Consider the following 21,889-nt stretch of genomic DNA (forward strand, 5'->3'; position numbering starts at 1 on the left):
CCCCTCACCCATCCGGGCCCCCTCACCTGTCCGGGCCCCATAGCAGCTGCGTGGTCTGCTACTAATGATGGTACGCTGCTGCCCCCAATGCTTTTCCAGCACAAGCCAGACAAGTTTTGTGGGGTTTTTGTTACGTAAAAGCAGTATGCCGTAGTTTCTTGTGTTGCAGTAATCAAATGGCAAGAACAGCCCAGTAGACTTCTCTATTGGTGCCATCAAATATACTGGAGAACCTGCAGATAAAATAAGGAGTCAATTGCACAATCATGGAATTACAGTTCCGGGAGTGTGATCAATTGATCAGATCTACCAATCCTACATTAAAGGGTGTTTGATTTTAATAAGATAACAGTTAGTACAGCAAAAATGAACCACGATAATTTTTCAGCTGGTAGATCTCCTAAAGTTACTTCATTATCGCCACTCTCTGGCATAAATTAATTTTTTGTAAATTAACAATAATTTTATTTCTAAGAGCCTCAGTCCGAATCCCATATGTTAGAGGGTTTAAGGCTAGAGAAACAATTAGACCTGTTATGGAGATGACAACATGGGCAACAGTCGAGAGGGAACCACTGCCCAATCTGTATCGGAATATAACAAAAAGACTGGTGGCCATGAAAGTAGAGAATGTGACTATGTGGGTGACCAGGGTGTTCATGGCCTTCTGATAAGCCTTCCCAGAGATCTCCAGGCAGATGAGAATTGTCCTTATGTAGCAGTAGATCACTACGAGTATACAGCCTACCACCACCGTCACCGTCCAGGTGGTGCCAAAGACGTTGTTGATGGATGTGTCATCACAAGCCAGATTTAGAAGAGACATCGTCTCGCAGTAGAGATTATTAATATACACTCCACAAATGAATAACCTGGAGGCTAAAAACACAGTTATGCCAATACTTAAGGAGACGAAGACTAATACAGCAAATAGTATCCAGTAAGCTCTTCCATTAGACATCAGAGTTGGGTATCTCAAGGGGTGTCCAACAGCTAAATATCGGTCGTAGGCCATGACTGTAAAGGTGAACAACTCAAGAGAACCATAGCTTTGATTGCAGAAGGATTGGATAAGACACGCTGGTATCGATATGGTGTTCAACCCAAAGAGAAGGTCAATCACCACCTTGGGTAGAATGGCCGAATTCCCAAACATGACATTGACGACCAAGTTGGCTATGAAGATGTACATGGGTTCATGGAGGGTCTCTTCTAACCACACAGTATATACAATTATCGAAGAGAGCGTCATGTTTGAAATATAGATTGCAATTGCCAATGTGGCATATAGATACCTGAGGTTTTCCATCTCCACAATTCCAAGAAGAACAAGATTTGTGTTTACCCTGGACATGTTCTCCATCTCCTTAACTCTTAAAACGTTATATATGATCAAAAGTCTGTAAGATATTTATAAATGAAAAGAAAAGAATGATTCTTTAATTATACAAGATACATTAATTATTTTCTTATATAAGTCATGGTTTTTCAGTGGGAGCAGAGATTCTGAACAGTTATAGGCGATGTAATAGTCTAGTGTGAGGTAAAGCGGTATCTGATGGATATAACATATGTAGCTAAGTTCATTATCTTCACAAATCCCTATGGATTTATGGGCAAAACCAGTAAAACATGCGACCTAAAGTGTTAAAAGAGACAAAAAAGAACCTTAAAAGGTAAATTTTTATCACTGACTTTCTTTAAACAGTTTCATGAATTTTTAGACATAATTGCAGGCAGAACTTTCAGCATTCTTACAAATCTTTCAAAGGCCAGCATGGTGGCTCAGTGGTTAGCACTGCAGCCTTGCAGCGCTGGAGTCCTGGGTTCAAATCCCACCAAGGACAACATCTGCAAGGAGTTTGTATGTTCTCCCCGTGTTTGTGTGAGTTTCCTCCCACATTCCAAAGACATACTGATAGGGAATTTAGATTGTGAGCCCCATCAGGGACAGTGATGATAATGTGTGCAAACTGTAAAGCGCTGCGGAATATGTTAGCGCTATATAAAACAAAAATTATTATAAAATAAAGAAGATTGTACAGTACAAAGATTATTATTTTTATAGCATTAATGTATTCAGCAGCACTTGTCATCTCAGATGGGACACGTCTAAATAAAATGAGACATTCCAGGGTATCTAATAACCAAGGGTTATCAGCACAGGACAGAGGCAGTGCCGTGATTAGCACAGGTCAGAGGCAGTGCCATGATTAGTGCAGGACAGAGGCAGTGCCGTGATTAGCGCAGGACAGAGGCAGTGCCGTGATTAGCACAGGTCAGAGGCAGTGCCATGATTAGTGCAGGACAGAGGCAGTGCCGTGATTAGCGCAGGACAGAGGCAGTGCCGTGATTAGTGCAGGACAGAGGTAGTGCCGTGATTAGCGCAGGACAGAGGCAGTGCCGTGATTAGCACAGGTCAGAGGCAGTGCCATGATTAGTGCAGGACAGAGGTAGTGCCGTGATTAGCGCAGGACAGAGGCAGTGCCGTGATTAGCGAAGGACAGAGGCAGTGCCATGATTAGCGCAGGACAGAGGCAGTGCCGTGATCAGCGCAGGGTAGAAGCAGTGAACTAGGTGCAGTAACTAGCACAGGGTGGATGCAGTGCAGTGGTCAGCACAAGATAGAGTCAGTGCAGTGACTGGCACAGGTGGAGGCAGTGCAGTGTATGGCACAGAAGTTGGCACCGGTACAGCAGTTGTTATACAGTTATCTTAATTGTTGTATTTAGTATAGACTGAAAAGGAGAAAATATTCAGAGAAAACCTGTTAGTAATAAACACCATATATTGTGCGTTGTATGTTGTATTGTAATAGCACAAAGCTGATGCTATGAGAAAATGCCATTGAATTGTTATCAGCAGAGTTGGTTATTTTGCTCATAATTTACCAAATGGGGCTGTGAAGAAGCAAAATGAGGACAGGACCTTGAAGTACAAGTTGCAAGGTGAAAAGATAATAATGTAGAGCTAGCAAAAAAGACTTCAGAGGGACAGGAGGGGTCAGAGGAGTCAGTGGGACAGAAGGGATCAGAGGAACAGTGGGGGTCAGAGGAGTTAGAGGGACAGAGGGGGTCAGAGGAGTCAGAGGGACAGAAGGGATCAGAGAAACAGAAGGGGTCAGAGGAGTCAGAGGAACAGAAGGGGTCAGAGGAGTCAGAGGAACAGAGTGGATCAGAGGGACAGAAGGGGACAGAGGGGCAGAAGGGGTCAGAGGAGTCAGAGGAACAGAAGGGACCAGAGGAGTCAGAGGAACAGAAGGGGGTCAGAGGAGTCAAAGGGATAAAAGGGGTAAGAGGGAGAGAAGGGGTCAGAGGAGTCAGAGGAACAGAAGGGTGCAGAGGAGTCAGAGGGACAGAAGGGGTCAGAGGAGTCAGAGGAACAGAAGGGGTCAGAGGAGTCAGTCAAAGGGACAGAAGGGGTCAGAGGAGTCATAGGGAAGGAAGGGGTCAGAGGAGTCAGAGGGACAGAAGGGGTCAGAGGGACAGAAGGGGTCAGAGGAGTCACAGGGTCAGAGGAGTCAGAGGGACAGAAGGGTCAGAGGAGTCAGAGGAACAGAAGGGGTCAGAGGAGTCAGTCAAAGGGACAGAAGGGGTCAGAGGAGTCATAGGGAAGGAAGGGGTCAGAGGAGTCAGAGGAACAGAAGGGGTCAGAGGAGTCAGAGGAACAGAAGGGGTCAGAGGAGTCAGGAACAGAAGGGGTCAGAGGAGTCAGAGGGACAGAAGGGCTCAGAGGAGTTGGACAGAAAAGCAAGAGAGGGGTGTTCTTCATACAATATAGCATGTGCATTTAGAGTATGGTGAGAGTTGTAGGGAGATTGCAGACAGGTATGTAGTAACTGGCAGACAGTATGGATTGTGAATTATAAGACATTGTTATGTGGACATTATAGGATAGTATTGATCGCTAATATTATATTGAGAGTAAATATTTTAGCTACAAATAAACCAGTATAACAAAAGTGTAAACATTTTGCTAAATCTAATGATATTAATGAAAACATAGCATAACATACCAGTCAGCCCACCCGCCGAACCTTCTGGAAATGTTTGTAGTTGTGATTGGTTTCTCCAATGGCAGAACGTGTGGTCACCTCACAGGGATCCTGATCAGACAGAGCATCGCCTCCACAATGAATCCGCATCGATCGCAGCGTCTGTCTGCAGTTTTATAGGATTGAAATTTTTTCCCTTTGGGGAATTTCTATACATGAAAACCTGTAACAAAACTCTAAGGAGCACAGTTCTGCAAAGGTGGCATAAATGTCTTCCTCAGAGTTAACATGATGTGTTATGGTCATTAGAAAGCTCATTACTGAAGACATCTCATTAGTAAGTTGGGTATATGGCTATGAGTCAGCCTAACCTTCATTTATTCCCAACATGTACAGTAAGTACATACCAGTAAATAGAGTTGAGCGACTTTTGCTTTTTTAGGGTCGCGTTTCGTTTCGTGAAACCCGACTTTTCCAAAAGTCGGGTCGAGCAAGATCGTCCGATTATAGGGAAAAGTCGGGGTCGTCCCGAAACACGAAACCCAATGTAAGTCAATGGGGAATAAAAGTCGGCAGTGAGAGGAGGACAGGAAACACACCTACAGTGCCCATTTGAATGCCAAAAGCATCAATTCTTCTTACTTAAGCTTGTCAACCTTAATTAACTTCATAATACAAGTTACGCACTGAAAAATGGGGGTTATTTGGCTAAATTTGTGGGGGGGGGAGGGCTGGCTGCAGGTTTTCATGTGCCCTGGGCGAAAGAGCGCCCCTTTAACACATACCACAACTCATCATGCTCCGATACGGCAGAGAAATAGCGGTATAGTACAATGAAAAATACCTCACTTTTTACATCTCATGACGAGGCCCATCTATTTCTCCATACAAAATCATTGGTCCCATATAATGTTTGAAACAGTATATGATGAGCTCCACATAATGCTACAGTATATGTTGGTCCCCATGGATGAAGCTCCACTGTCTTATGGGCCCAAATAATGCTCCAAACATAATGGGCCCCATTTCTAATGCTCTAATGTATAATGGGCCCTGTAAATGCTGCTCCAGTGTCTGATGTCCACCTTTGGAATGTTCCAGTGTATGGTGGGCCCCATCTATCATTCTCCAGAGTATAGTGCTCCCCAAAAATTGCTGTCCCAACATTGAAAACAATCAAATAAGTCTCCTCGCTAGGGAATCCCTGTACTTGTCTGGACAGGTGCTGTAGCTTCCTTAACAGCTCGCCAGCCGTTCTCACGCCCAGTATGGATTGCACGTGATTGCACAAAGATTAGAAAGGGTACAGTATCCCTGGATAACATGTATGGATAGCGTACACATTCAAAATATATGTCTATACAGCATGAGGCAGGCTCAGACGGTGTTAGGCCCAGTATGGATTGCACGTCATTGCACAAAGGTTAGAAGGGGTACCGTATCCCCGGATAACATGTATGGATAGCGTACACATTCAAAATATATATCTATACAGCATGAGGCAGGCTCAGACGGTGTTAGGCCCAGTATGGATTGCACGTCATTGCACAAAGGTTAGAAGGGGTACCGTATCCCTGGATAACATGTATGGATAGCGTACACATTCAAAATATATGTCTATACAGCATGAGGCAGGCTCAGACGGTGTTAGGCCCAGTATGGATTGCACGTCATTGCACAAAGGTTAGAAGGGGTACCGTATCCCCGGATAACATGTATGGATAGCGTACACATTCAAAATATATGTCTATACAGCATGAGGCAGGCTCAGACGGTGTTAGGCCCAGTATGGATTGCACGTCATTGCACAAAGGTTAGAAGGGGTACCGTATCCCCGGATAACATGTATGGATAGCGTACACATTCAAAATATATGTCTATACAGCATGAGGCAGGCTCAAACGGTGTTAGGCCCAGTATGGATTGCACGTCATTGCACAAAGGTTAGAAGGGGTACCGTATCCCTGGATAACATGTATGGATAGCGTACACATTCAAAATATATGTCTATACAGCATGAGGCAGGCTCAGACGGTGTTAGGCCCAGTATGGATTGCACGTCATTGCACAAAGGTTAGAAGGGGTACCGTATCCCCGGATAACATGTATGGATAGCGTACACATTCAAAATATATGTCTATACAGCATGAGGCAGGCTCAGACGGTGTTAGGCCCAGTATGGATTGCACGTCATTGCACAAAGGTTAGAAAGGGTACCGTATCCCTGGATAACATGTATGGATAGCGTACACATTCAAAATATATGTCTATACAGCATGAGGCAGGCTCAGATGGTGTTAGGCCCAGTATGGATTGCACGTCATTGCACAAAGGTTAGAAGGGGTACCGTATCCCCGGATAACATGTATGGATAGCGTACACATTCAAAATATATGTCTATACAGCATGAGGCAGGCTCAGACGGTGTTAGGCCCAGTATGGATTGCACGTCATTGCACAAAGGTTAGAAGGGGTACCGTATCCCCGGATAACATGTATGGATAGCGTACACATTCAAAATATATGTCTATACAGCATGAGGCAGGCTCAGACGGTGTTAGGCCCAGTATGGATTGCACGTCATTGCACAAAGGTTAGAAAGGGTACCGTATCCCCGGATAACATGTATAGATAGCGTACACATTCAAAATATATGTCTATACAGCATGAGACAAGCTCAGACGGTGTTAGGCCCAGTATGGATTGCACGTCATTGCACAAAGGTTAGAAGGGGTACCGTATCCCCGGATAACATGTATGGATAGCGTACACATTCAAAATATATGTCTATACAGCATGAGGCAGGCTCAGACGGTGTTAGGCCCAGTATGGATTGCACGTCATTGCACAAAGGTTAGAAGGGGTACTGTATCCCCGGATAACATGTATGGATAGCGTACACATTCAAAATATATGTCTATACAGCATGAGGCAGGCTCAGACGGTGTTAGGCCCAGTATGGATTGCACGTCATTGCACAAAGGTTAGAAAGGGTACCGTATCCCTGGATAACATGTATGGATAGCGTACACATTCAAAATATATGTCTATACAGCATGAGGCAGGCTCAGACGGTGTTAGGCCCAGTATGGATTGCACGTCATTGCACAAAGGTTAGAAGGGGTACCGTATCCCCGGATAACATGTATGGATAGCGTACACATTCAAAATATATGTCTATACAGCATGAGGCAGGCTCAGACGGTGTTAGGCCCAGTATGGATTGCACGTCATTGCACAAAGGTTAGAAAGGGTACCGTATCCCCGGATAACATGTATGGATAGCGTACACATTCAAAATATATGTCTATACAGCATGAGGCAGGCTCAGACAGTGTTAGGCCCAGTATGGATTTCACGTCATTGCACAAAGGTTAGAAAGGGTACCGTATCCCCGGATAACATGTATGGATAGCGTACACATTCAAAATATATGTCTATACAGCATGAGGCAGGCTCAGACGGTGTTAGGCCTAGTATGGATTGCACGTCATTGCACAAAGGTTAGAAGGGGTACCGTATCCCCGGATAACATGTATGGATAGCGTACACATTCAAAATATATGTCTCAGGAGGCAGGCTCAGATGGTGTCAGGCACAGTATGGATTTGACGGCCCAGATTACACAGCGGAGGAGCAGGGAGAGGTAAAGATTGCAAATGCTGGGGCCCTGGCCAAGCAAGGGGGGCCCACTCGTGGGCGTCGGTACTGGCACTGGGCCCCTCATAGTACAGCGGTGTGTCTGACGGCGGGTGTGCACCACCGCCGTCAGAGACACTTGATTGCACTATGAGGGACCCTGTGCCAGTGCCCGCGCCCAAGAGTCGGCCTACCCACCTGTCCAGGGCAACGGCACTCGCACGGTGTCGTGCGCTAGGTGGTGACCCCGGCCATGGGGGGGGAGGCAGCACAGTTAGGGAGTTTTAGAAAGTGGCATATGTTGATGTTGGACATTCAACTGATGCAAAAGGCGAAATAGGTGAAGTACCAGGAAGAGGTGGACCAAAGCAAGCCATTTTTCTGTCACCCTATGTGTCATCAGGGGAAGGTGGGACAAAATCCTTGGAAACCCATGCGTGGTTCATTTTAATGAAGGTTAGATCATCCACATTTTGGGTTGACAGACGGGTCCTTTTTTCTGTCAGGATTGATCCAGCTGCACTGAAGACTCTTTCCGATAGCACACTTGCAGCTGGGCAAGCGAGCTCCTGTAAGGCATATTGGGCCAATTCAGGCCAGGTGTCCAGTTTAGCGGCCCAATAGTCAAAGGGGAATGACCTGTGTGGGAGAACATCGATATGGGAGGAAAAGTAGTTTGTAACCATAGTTGACAACTGCTGTCTCCTGTCACTTTCCATCGATGCAGTATTACCAGTTGTGTGAGCGGTATTTGAAAAATCAGTCCACAACATTGTCATGAAACCCCTGTCTCCAACGCCACTTCTGCTGTGTGCACCACGAACACCTCTGCCAAGCTGCCCCCGGCCCGTACGGCTCGTGTGAGAACCATCACCGCTGCTGTGTGCTGGGAATGCCTCAAGCAACCGATTTACCAGAGTTGCTTGTTTATTAGCCAATATCAAGGTTCTACTGTGGCATGATGTTTTGTAATTTGCCTTTATAGCGTGGATCCAGGATGCTGGCCAACCAGTAGTCGTCATCGTTCATCATTTTGGCAATGCGGGGGTCCCTTTTTAGGATCCGCAAGGCATAATCTGACATGTGGGCCAATGTTCCCGGTGTCAATGATACACTGCGAGTGCTGGGTGGAGGAGCACTTTCTGGCAAATCCACATCCCTCCTGTCACGCACAAACCCTGTACCAGACCTTGCCACGCCAACATTTTCACTTGCCCCACGAGATGCATCCTCCTCCCCTAAGTAATCATCCCCATCATCCTCCTCCTCCTCTTCTTCCTCCACCTCGTCCAGGAGAGGTCCCTGAGCAGACAATGGCTGAATGTCATCAATGATTCCCTCCTCCTCTTCCTCCTCATCAACATTGGCTGCAGACGCCTGCTCCTTAAGGTGCGTCAAAGTTTGCATGAGCAGACGCATAAGTGGGATGCTCATGCTTAGGATGGCGTCGTCTGCGCTTACCAGCCGTGTGCATTCCTCAAAACACTGAAGGACTTTACAAAGGTCTTTCAGCTTCGACCACTGCACGCCTGTCAACTCCATGTCTGCTCTCAAAGTGCCTGGCCGTGTATCCTCCCACAAATGCATTATGGCCTGCCTCTGCTCGCACAGCCGCTCCACCATATGCAGGGTGGAGTTCCACCTTGTTGCAATGTCGATAATGAGGCGGTGGTTGGGAAGGTGGAGCAATCGCTGCAGCTTCTGCATACGAACGGAGTGTACAGGCGACCGGCGGATGTGCGCGCACAGTCTTCGCACCTTCTGGAGCAGGGCTGTTAACTCCGGATAATTTTTGAGGAAGCACTGCACCACCAGGTTCAAGGTGTGAGCCAAGCAAGGTATGTGGCTGAGTTTTGAAAGGGCTATGGCTGCCACAAAATTACGGCCGTTATCACTAACTACCTTGCCTGCCTCAAGAAGTACACTGCCCAGCCATGACTCAGTTTGTCGCTTCAAGTACTCGGCCAGCACCTCGGCGGTGTGTCTGTCGCCCAAACACATCATCTGCAACACAGCCTGCTGACGCTTTCCACTAGCTGCTCGATAGGGGGACACATCGTGTGCAACAGTGGCAGCTGCAGATGGAGTGCTCGTACGACTGCGCTCTGTGGACGAGCTTTCGCTTCTGGAGGAGGAGGAGGAGGAGGGTGGAACGCCTACAGCCAACTGTTTCCTATACCGTGGGCTAGGCAGCACTGTCCCACCACCGCTGTCCCCTGTGGACCCTGCTTCCACCACATTAACCCAGTGCGCAGTGATGGACACGTAACGGCCCTGGCCATGCCGACTGGACCATGCATCAGTTGTGAGGTGCACCTTTCCGCTCACTGACTGCTTGAGTGCATGGACAATGCGGTCTTTCACATGATGGTGGAGGGCTGGGATGGCTTTGCGAGAGAAGAAGTGGCGACTGGGTAGGTCATAGCATGGTACTGCATAGGCCATGAGCTGTGCTTTCCACCAACCGAAAGGGCATCATCTCAAACGAGATTAGTTTGGCAATGTGGGCGTTCAAACCCAGTGTATGCGGATGAGAGACTGAGTACTTTCTTGACCTACTCATAGTGTCTGGGAGGGTGAGCTGGACTTGAGAGCTGCATATGGTGGAAGTAGCGGTGGACAGGGCGGACTGAGAGAGGGTTGATGATGGTGATGGAGTTGGTGTTCTTTCTGATGGCCTAGAATCAGTCTTTCGTTGATATAACAGTGGGATTCCCTGACTGCTGTGGCCTTGCAACGACACCTCAACATTTGCTGCTGTGCTAACCGGTGGGCTTACAGTGGGGGAAACAATGTAGCATTGATGACTACCTTCGTTGTGATCAGTTGCACATGTGGCACTTGAGGTTTGGTGTTGTGTCCACGCTTGCAAGTGCATGCTGGTTAAATGTCTAAGCATGCAACTGGTATTCAAATTTTTCAGATTTTTCCCTCGGCTAAAGGTCTTTGCGCACTTCTTACAGATAACCTTGGCCTGATCATGAGGATTTTGTTCAAAAAAGTGCCACACTGCACTCTTCCTACTTTGGCAGACATTTTGCGGCCTAGCACGCTGTGATCTTTTGACCCTCTGGACAAGCTGTCCAGCAACTCTTTTGATGTTTGGAACCTGTCTTTGGAGTGCTCCGGGCCTGCCAGATAACAGCTGTTGCGATGTCGATGTCTGCTGTGGATGCTCCTCATCTGAGCTATTGGAAGCAGCACCCTCTTCCCCCAATGGATGCCAATCTGGGTCAACAACTGGGTCATCCATCACCTCCTCTTCTATGTCATGTGCACCTTTCTCTGTGTCACCGTGTATGGTGGTATAGTGTGCGGGAAGGGGCACCTGAGTCTCATCAGGGTCAGAATCTGGCTCTGTACACTGCGAGGACAATGTAGTGCTTTAAGTGAATGTACCAGCAGAATCATCCATCAGCGGCTGTGCATCAGTGCACTCCATGTCAGATTCATCTTGGCCTGGGTAATTCACCATTTGACTTGATAATCCAGGCATGGTATGTGAAAACAGCTCCATGGAGTAATCAGTAGTATGGCCTGCGTCATCCTTCAATCTTGGTTGGGGTGAAGGACACAAGGAAAGGTGTGGTTCATGAACATGAGCCTCCAATGACGACTCAGTGCTTTTACTTTTTACAACTGAAGAAGAGGAGGCGATAGAGCTGGAGGCTGAGTCAGCAATGTAAGACAAAACTTTTTCCTGATGCTCTGCCTTTAAAAGCGGTTTGCCAACTCCTAGAAAACTAAGCGTTCGAGGCCTTATGTAGCCAGACGATGACGCAGGGTCAGCACCTCCTGCATTCGGTCCTATTTTGCTCTTGCCACTACCATCAGATCCACCACCAACACCATCATTACCAGCTGCCAACCCCCGCCCAATTCCACGGCCTCTTCCACCAGCCTTCCTCATTTTTGGTAGAAATGTAGACAAAATCCAACAAACTATATAGTAATGTAAAACAAGGTACAAGGTGTCTATAGGACAGGGGAGTTTTAGAATTTCTGCACACACTTGTGGACAGTGGACACTTGTGGATTGTGTGCGGCCAACTTATATCTGAGCGCTATGTGACACGCTCGATGGCACAGCTGCCTGTGACCAAAGTGACGAGAGGATAATGGAGATTTTGAATCTCTGCGTACACTTGTGGACAGTGGACACTTGTGGATTGTGTGCGGCCCACTGATATCTGAGCGCTATGTGACACGCTCGATGGCACAGCTGCCTGTGACCAAAGTGACGAGAGGATAATGGAGATTTTGAATCTCTGCGTACACTTTTGGACACTGGACACTTGTGGATTGTGTGCGGCCCACTGATATCTGAGCGCTATGTGACACGCTCGATGGCACAGCTGCCTGTGACCAAAGTGACGAGAGGATAATGGAGATTTTGAATCTCTGCATACACTTTTGGACACTGGACACTTGTGAATTGTGTGTGGCCCACTGATATCTGAGCGCTATGTGACACGCTCGATGGCACAGCTGCCTGTGACCAAAGTGACGAGAGGATAATGGAGATTTTGAATCTCTGCGTACACTTGTGGACAGTGGACACTTGTGGATTGTGTGCGGCCCACTGATATCTGAGCGCTATGTGACACGCTCGATGGCACAGCTGCCTGTGACCAAAGTGACGAGAGGATAATGGAGATTTTGAATCTCTGCTTACACTTGTGGACACTGGACACTTGTGGATTGTGTGCGGCCAACTTATATCTGAGCGCTATGTGACACGCTCGATGGCACAGCTGCCTGTGACCAAAGTGACGAGAGGATAATGGAGATTTTGAATCTCTGCGTACACTTTTGGACACTGGACACTTGTGGATTGTGTGCGGCCCACTGATATCTGAGCGCTATGTGACACGCTCGATGGCACAGCTGCCTGTGACCAAAGTGACGAGAGGATAATGGAGATTTTGAATCTCTGCTTACACTTGTGGACACTGGACACTTGTGGATTGTGTGCAGCCCACTGATATCTGAGCGCTATGTGACACGCTCGATGGCACAGCTGCCTGTGACCAAAGTGACGAGAGGATAATGGAGATTTTGAATCTCTGCTTACACTTGTGGACACTGGACACTTGTGGATTGTGTGCGGCCCACTGATATCTGAGCGCTATGTGACACGCTCGATGGCACAGCTGCCTGTGACCAAAGTGACGAGAGGATAATGGAGATTTTGAATCTCTGCGTACACTTGTGGACAGTGGACACTTGTGGATTGTGTGCGGCCCACTGATATCTGAGCGCTATGTGACACGCTCGATGGCACAGCTGCCTGTGACCAAAGTGACGAGAGGATAATGGAGATTTTGAATCTCTGCTTACACTTGTGGACACTGGACACTTGTGGATTGTGTGCGGCCCACTGATATCTGAGCGCTATGTGACACGCTCGATGGCACAGCTGCCTGTGACCAAAGTGACGAGAGGATAATGGAGATTTTGAATCTCTGCGTACACTTGTGGACACTGGACACTTGTGGATTGTGTGCGGCCCACTGATATCTGAGCGCTATGTGACACGCTCGATGGCACAGCTGCCTGTGACCAAAGTGACGAGAGGATAATGGAGATTTTGAATCTCTGCGTACACTTGTGGACAGTGGACACTTGTGGATTGTGTGAGGCCCACTGATATCTGAGCGCTAAGTGACACGCTCGATGGCACAGCTGCCTGTGACCAAAGTGACGAGAGGATAATGGAGATTTTGAATCTCTGCTTACACTTGTGGACACTGGACACTTGTGGATTGTGTGCGGCCCACTGATATCTGAGCGCTATGTGACACGCTCGATGGCACAGCTGCCTGTGACCAAAGTGACGAGAGGATAATGGAGATTTTGAATCTCTGCGTACACTTGTGGACAGTGGACACTTGTGGATTGTGTGAGGCCCACTGATATCTGAGCGCTAAGTGACACGCTCGATGGCACAGCTGCCTGTGACCAAAGTGACGAGAGGATAATGGAGATTTTGAATCTCTGCTTACACTTGTGGACACTGGACACTTGTGGATTGTGTGCGGCCCACTGATATCTGACCGCTATGTGACACGCTCGATGGCACAGCTGCCTGTGACCAAAGTGACGAGAGGATAATGGAGATTTTGAATCTCTGCGTACACTTGTGGACACTGGACACTTGTGGATTGTGTGCGGCCCACTGATATCTGAGCGCTATGTGACACGCTCGATGGCACAGCTGCCTGTGACCAAAGTGACGAGAGGATAATGGAGATTTTGAATCTCTGCGTACACTTGTGGACAGTGGACACTTGTGGATTGTGTGAGGCCCACTGATATCTGAGCGCTAAGTGACACGCTCGATGGCACAGCTGCCTGTGACCAAAGTGACGAGAGGATAATGGAGATTTTGAATCTCTGCTTACACTTGTGGACACTGGACACTTGTGGATTGTGTGCGGCCCACTGATATCTGAGCGCTATGTGACACGCTCGATGGCACAGCTGCCTGTGACCAAAGTGACGAGAGGATAATGGAGATTTTGAATCTCTGCGTACACTTGTGGACAGTGGACACTTGTGGATTGTGTGCGGCCCACTGATATCTGAGCGCTATGTGACACGCTCGATGGCACAGCTGCCTGTGACCAAAGTGATGAGAGGATAATGGAGATTGGATTGCTTTTAAAAAAGCAGTTTGCGGAGCAGTGGGTAAACAGCAATGCCAGCGTGTCAGGAAGCCTTAGAAGGCAGCGCAACAACCAACACCACTGATACACCACTATATAGCCTCCCCTTGCACTGCACACACAGTGACTTGTGTGTTGTGCAGGCCAAATCGCTAGCAGCAGAAGCAGTTTTTTTGTCTTCTTCCCTGCCTAACGCTCTCCCTACAGAATCAGCAGCAACCTCTCCCTATACTAAGATCGGCAGAAGTAAGATGGCGGTCGGCGTGCATGCCCTTTTATACCCCCTGTGACGCCCACCAAAGCAAGCCAATCACTTGCATGCCCTTCTGAAAGATGGTGGTGACCCGTGCCTATGTCATCACGTTGCCCACAGTGTCCGTGGATCCTGATTGGCTGAAAAAGAGCGCAAAACAAACTTTTGAAACGCGACTTTGGCGCGTAAGTCGCCGACCTCGTGGCCGACCTCATCCTAGGGTCGGGTTTCGTTTCATGAAACCCGACTTTGCCAAAAGTCGGCGACTTTTGAATTTTTTCGACCCGTTTCGCTCAACTCTAATACTGATATAACAGGGGATTAGCAATACTGAACAGACTTACATGAGCTGTGGCATATGGAACGGGGTCCAGCACAGGTCCCAGCAGGGAACAGGGCTGAACTCACACCAGCAAAGCAGAAATCAGAGAAAGGCAAAAACTGGATCAAATGCAAAAAGATTCCAGCAAACAACTTATCTGAACGATGCAGGACCAAGCACGGGGCAATCAGACTTCCAAACTGCACAGGAAGAAAACCAAATCACCAGCAACAACTGAGGGAAGGTTGCTCACTTAAATCTTCCCAGTCTGTAACGCCTGACCTCCAATCATCCTCTTCAGGTGATTGACTTTTGTCAACCAGACCAGCTCCATTACCCGCAGCAACTACCAGAGGGAGCCCAAACTCAGAAGCCTGGTCAAAAGTGTTCACAACACCTAACCCTAATGGGAAAAAGGAAATATATACATTTTTTTTTAATTTTATTATTTTTCCCTAACTAAGGGGGTGACAAAGGGGGGTTTGACTTACTATTTATAGCGTGTTTTTATGTTTGGCAGCTGTCACACGCTAAAAGACACTTTTTATTGTAAAAATAGTTTTTGTATCACCACTATTTGAGAGCTATAATTTTTCCATATTTTGACCCACAGAGTCAATTGAGGTCTAATTTTTTGCAAGACGAGTTGACGTTTTTATTGGTACCATATTTGGACACATGAAATTTTTTGATCGCTTTTTATTTCGATTTTTGGGAGGCAGAATGAACAAAAACCAGCATTTCATTAATTTATTAATTTCTTTTTTTGGGGGGGGTGCGTTTACATTGTTCCGCGTGACATTTTCAGCGGTACCATGGTTATTTATATACGTCTTTTTGATCGTGGGTTATTGCACTTTTTGTTCGGCGGTATGATGATAAAACATTGTTTTTTGCTTTGCTTTTTATTTTTATTTTTTAAGGGGTTCACTAAAGGGGTTAAATAGTTTGACAGTTTTATAGGGCGGGTCGTTACGGATGCGGCAATACTAAATATGTGTACTTTTATTGTTTTTTTTTGTTTATTTCCAACAAAATGAATTTATTAGGGAATATATAATTTTTTAAATTTATTTAGGGATTTTTTATAAATTATTTTTACACTTTTTTTTTTTTTTTTTTACTTTTTTTACTTTGTTCCAGGGGGGACATTACTGTGAAGTGTCAGATCGCTGATCTGACATTTAGAACAGCGCTGTGTCAGATCAGCGATCTGACAGGCGCTGCTGCAGGCTTTCTCAGCCCTGCACTCTACAGGCACTGAGGAAGCCGCCTCTCTGCAGGCCCCGAAGGCCCCCCGTGGGCCATCTTGCATCCGGGGGCCTGCAGGGAAGGAGAACTTCGGAGCAGCGCAGCACATCGTACTGCTCCGGGGGTCTCAGGGAAGCATGTAGTGAGCCCCCCCTGCCGATGCTTCCCTAATACCCCGGTACACTGCAATCATGTTTGATTGCAGTGTGCCAGGTGTTAACGTGTCGGGGGCGGTCCGTGACTGCCTCTGACAGATAGTGCCGGGTGTCAGCTGTGATAACCAGCTGACACCGGGCCGCAATCAGCGGTGCCTCCCCGGGAGCGCCGCTGATCGCTTAGACGTACTATCCCGTCCCCGGTCATACGGGCCTGGGAACCGTGGAAGGGATAGTACATCTGATGTCAGAAAGGGGTTAATTCGCTGATGTAGTGCTAGTAATTTCTACATTGCTTTATGTTGCATGCTCATTTCACTTACAATGCATTCTATCTCTCATTGAACATACGTATGTCTTTAGTATATTCTTTTTGCAATATGTTGATATTTTTTATAAAATATATATTTTTTTATTACAGCAATGCATGTTTCACCCCTTCGCTTACATTAGGTAGTGTTCCCTTTACTTATATGGCTTTTCATCAGTCCATATCGGTGGGTCCTACATTGCTTGCTGTTATCAGGCACAGTTTTTTCTTCTTCACTTTATACACAAAGGCCAGAATTCATCATTTGCATTTTTTAAATTTGCGTTTCTTTTTTTTGTCTTGCTGTATTTGTTGACATTCACAATGGTGCATGTAGTTCATGAAAGTAAAAAATGGGCTTTATTTTTGTCTGGAACTGTTTTTGCAACTTTTTATAAAAAAAAAACACTTTTCACTTTGGGGCGAGGGAGAGGGTTGAGTTGGTGTGATTGGAGTACATATGAAACAAATTTTAGATATGATTAATCAGGCGAAAACATCTAGAAACACAAAGTTCTGACCACAGTGGCAAACTTAAAAAAAAGAAGGCAGCACATAAATATAAAATATACTTAAAGATGGGAGTACCTCTTTAAGCTTTTATTCTCTTAATATATTGCAATCATCATATACAGTAGCACTGTATACTTACAATTGCTCATTTTGCCTTTCTACCCAGCTAATTCTTCTCTTTTCTCTATGTGGAAACAGGAAGCATCTTTGTAGAAATCATTCATCTCTTCAACTCCTGACCCTGGTGCTGCCTCCTCCTACCTGCCAGGGACTTTTACAAGTGACTCATGAGTTATGCAGGAAAATCTGACTTCTTATTTCCACAAAGAGCTTAGACGGATTCTGCTAGTCAGTTTTTAATCATGTGATGCCTTAGACCTAATGGAAAAAGAGGAGCGTTAGCTGAGTAGAAAGGCAAAATGAGCAATTGTAAGAGCACAGTGCTGTATAATATGATGACTGCAATATATTATGAGGATAAAAACGTCAATGGGAGTACTTCTTTACAAAAAAGACGCAAATGGAAAGATGAATATTCTAACAATTAAAAAGGCACATAACACTAAAAGCAAGATAAAAAATAGTTGCAAATGCAATATTGAATCGGGACCGTAGTTTTTCAATTTATGTCAGTGCTTCCTCTATTGGGTCTTGAAAGAATAGTGTCTCCATTTTAGGCATAGCTTTTTAATGACCTGTGTCTGTGTACTCACCAAACGTTTTTACATAGGTGTATATGAGCCGACATGTTTTATATAAAAAAAAAGCCATTTTATAAAAATAAAGTGAACTTTACTGTTGGAATTGGTGAAACATATATACAGCAGGCATCAGGTACAAAGTTTCTTTTCACATCTTCGGTTTTACACACAGGCACAGGCATGGCGGTCACATGTGACAGCATCACAACATTTCAGCAATAAAACATAGGTGACTAGACATAGGTTACACCTCCATTACTAACCCTATAGTGAAATGTAATAAAGACAAGCAGCCCCATACTATGATTTTCCCAACTTCAAACTTCACTCTTGGTATGGTGATTTTGGGGTGATATGTAGTGCCTTTTGACCTCCAAACATGGTGTGTATTATGGCATCCAAAGAGTTCAATTTTGGTCTCATCTAGGCAGACTATATTGTCTCAGTATTTCACAGGCTTGTCTAAATGTTGTTGAGGAAACTTTAAACATGCTTGAACATGCTTTTTATTCAGCAACGGAGTCTTGTGTGGTGAGCGTGCATAGAGGCCATGGAGGTTCAGTGCATTACTTATTATTTTATTTGAAATAATTGTATCTGCTGATTCAAGTCCATTTTGTAGCTTTCCACTGCTCTTGAACAACTCTTCTGATAATTCTTTGCACTACTCTGAAATCCTGCAAGGAGCACCTGATCATACCTGGTTTATAGTGAAATTATCTACTTTCCATTTACAGATTATGACCCCAAAAGTGTTCACTGGAGCATTCAGTAGTTTAGGAAGTCTTCCGTCACCAATGCCATAAGTAGGCTTTGCAACAATAAGGTTGTGAAGGTCTTGAGACAGCTCACTTGTTTTACCCATTATAAGCTATTTCTTGTGTGGCACCTTGGTAATGAGACACCTTTTTTTTAGGCAATCAGTTGAACCAGCTGATATTATTTTTCACTAGCAGGATTGCTTTTTAATTACCAATAGATTTTAGCTGGTGTCGCGGCTTTCCATGGCTTTTAGCACCTCTCTTTCTTCCTGGGTTCAATATTTTTTCTGTCATTTTTACATTCTTACACATAATTTATGGACATCTGTGGTTTGATTTCTTTGCCTTTGTGGGTTCAATGGGTTGTTAATGACAAATATGTGTTTAGAAATATGTTTACTTAGAAAATGGTGATGTATTCAATACTTATTTCATGCGCTGTATGTACACACATACACACACCTCTTTAGATGATAAATCACACATAGCATTTGTAACATACTAAGTGAACAAGGTCCATTACAACACACTTTTATGAATCCCTATAAAGGCAGCAAAGGAAAGAAAGAGGATAGTAATATAAGTCTAAATAATATTGAACTTTCGAAAAGATCATGCAAAAATCCTGCCCTGTGTTCCTCTACAGCCCCCTGGTTTATATATATTACTGTCATCTTTAGGGCTCATACTCACTTGTGAGAGACTCGTACAATTCTCCTGAGAGTATCTCGCATGAAAACCTGGCACTGCCACCGGCACTCGGACAGGAGCGTGCGGCTATGTGTATTTCTATGCCGCCGCCGCACGCTCCAGTGCCAGTGCTGGCGGCAGTGCCAGGTTTTCATGCGAGAGACTCTCACGAGAATGGTGCGAGTCTCTCACAAGTGAGTATGAGCCTTATACTGTTTTTTCAGCGGTTAGTAACTTTCTCCCCATCTAATTGTATATTTCCCGATGGACTTACAAGGTGACAAGTTCTAGGAATCCACTTCGATTCACATACTGTAGGTCTCTACATTACATTAAGTATGGCCGAAACAGCCTCAATTTGCAGGTAAAAATGGAGGGAAATTGCTGTAAAAGGTAGGAATAATGTTTCAGGTAACATCAAACTATTAGACTGGTATATTGCATTGGTCATTGCAATACAGTGATTACAATCTGAGAGTAAATTGATCCAGCAGTTGTTCATAGGTAGCAAGAGGTGTAGCTGATCCTATGGCCGGGGTCACACTAACCGACGCAAAATACGGTCCGTAGTTTACATGCGAGAAAAGGCGTGCTGCCCTTATTCAAGGAGTCACTTTTTGCCTGCTAAATATATTCCAGAATCAAGGCGAACAGCCTCAAGAACATCACGCTCTCTCTGTGTATTATCAGGTGAGTAGTCTGTTTTGATCCTTTGACTTTCCCAGTATAGCTTGGTGAAATATAGTCTTTTTTACAGACATGTAATATGTGTCAGAAACGCGTAAGTAGCCTTGGCTGTCATGGTGGCTTATTAATATGATTATCAAACATTCCTAAGAAATGTGAGTTTTAGGCTTTTTATCTAAAATTGATGATGGAGACCACCTCTTTTTTCCTTTGGATAGGGATTTTGAGCACCAGTTGAACCACACTGGACATCTCCTGCCATCAGACCACTTATGGACACTGATGTACAGTATGCGTAAACAATTTGCATGTTTTTATGCTGTTATAAATTGTGGAAAGTTGGGGAAGGAGAAGGCGGAAGAGCAGCCTGTGGTTGCTGCTGGCTACTTTGAGCAACATCGCCCTGTGTGGGGGCATACTGTTGCCCATGATGTGGGTAGTGTCCTTCCTCATGTGATTGTTGGGGGTACTGGCCAGAGTAATAATGATGAGGGGCATCTTGTTGGCTCTGGTACCCACCAATATAGCCATGTCGTCCCCAACCAGGTTGGGACCAGCCTCCAACACTGGGTGGGAAAAAGTGGCCATATCGGAGGGGTTGGCTAGAGGGAGACATATGTTGCTGCTGGTGTGAAGGTTGGGTTGGAGGAGGAAGGGGGTGAGGTGTAGGCCCACGTATTTGAGTATCTTCAGACCCTGCTTGAGCAAGCATCTGTGTGGGTGGTCTCATGTGCATTAGATTTCGGGGGGAAAGCTGCCACCTCTCCAGATATTTAAACAGCTCATATGGGGTATTGGGGGGTGTGGTTGCATCAAGCAGGATCTGAAAACATCCTCGAATACGGAGCCTCACCTCATGGGTAAGGGCACGGAGATAAAGGGCCAGGCTACGTGAATATGCCTCCTCCCCATCATCTGTATTCACTCTAGCCAGATAATTTAGGACCCCTGTGTCCACATTGGTCCTGGTATCTTGTGCAGGGATCTGGCGCCTTCTTCGTCCTCGCCGGGATGTTCCAGCAGGCTGTGGGAGCCCCGGATCTGGGCAGTTAGGCTGCTGCTCATGTTGCCCTGCTCCTCCAGTATGGGTGATGTTGCAGCAGCAGACGGTCCTGGTGGTGTGGTTTGGGGCACAGGCAATGGGTTATCTTGTGATGACTCTTCACCCATGCTTCTTGTAGGGGGAGAAGATGGGCCAGCCACCTCATCCCTACAGGGTCAATTATGGGCTCTGTATCTGGGCCCGTTCCTCTATCCGTAAGGTTGGAGTGAGGTCTGTTATGAAAGAGAAAGTAAAGTATCTGTGTAATGTGGTGTGAGGTATCTACTTACGGTCTCAGATCCAGAATAGGGGCGAGGAAGGAGAGGCGGTCATAATAAATGTATTTTCTTTTGACGTAGCCCTCATCACCACTCCTGGCCCGCTGCTGACGTTCCCGCCTGTACTGATCGCGGATGCTGCGCCAGCGTTTCATCACATCTTCCACTGCAATGTGACAGGAAATATTCTCAATTTTACATATTTGATCGGTCACATTTGCTACCAGCAGTCTAGGCATGTGGCCTTCTGGGGTGTGCTTTCTACCCAGGGTGGCATATCTAATTGGGCCATCCAGGCCAGGTACACAGGGTCAGAATAGTTCATGTATCAAGTAACTGCACTTAATAACTTGGTTGGCTAAGAGGATGAGGAGCTTGTGGCCTGGGCAAAATTCTGGCAGTGTCAAACCACGTGTCACATCAAAATATAACCGCCTCATGAGGAAAAAAGTAGAAGCACAGGAAGGGGGGGGGCTGATTCTGTATGCATTTTTTGATGTGAGGTAATTTTAATCATTTCTTGGCCTTGTACTTACTCAGTTTCTGCTGCTCCTCACGTGGCCGATCACCAAAATCATGGAACATCTGCCGACATATGCGCCTCCATGACGCCTCCTTTCTTGCC

General features: G+C 46.0%; 1 protein-coding gene across 1 annotated transcript; it reads right to left on the reverse strand.

Annotated features, from left to right (window-relative positions):
- Window positions 1–406: 406 nt before the first annotated feature.
- On the reverse strand, window positions 407–1,363 carry LOC141051455 (olfactory receptor 56A4-like). The gene has a single exon (XM_073548382.1). It carries the CDS (start codon window positions 1,361–1,363, stop codon window positions 407–409), a length of 957 nt encoding a protein of 318 aa, XP_073404483.1.
- Between the last annotated feature and the right edge of the window lie 20,526 nt (window positions 1,364–21,889).

Source organism: Dendrobates tinctorius, unplaced genomic scaffold, assembly GCF_039654945.1.
Source record: "Dendrobates tinctorius isolate UK_male_01 unplaced genomic scaffold, ASM3965494v1 ptg000157l, whole genome shotgun sequence".
Taxonomy (NCBI): domain Eukaryota; kingdom Metazoa; phylum Chordata; class Amphibia; order Anura; family Dendrobatidae; genus Dendrobates; species Dendrobates tinctorius.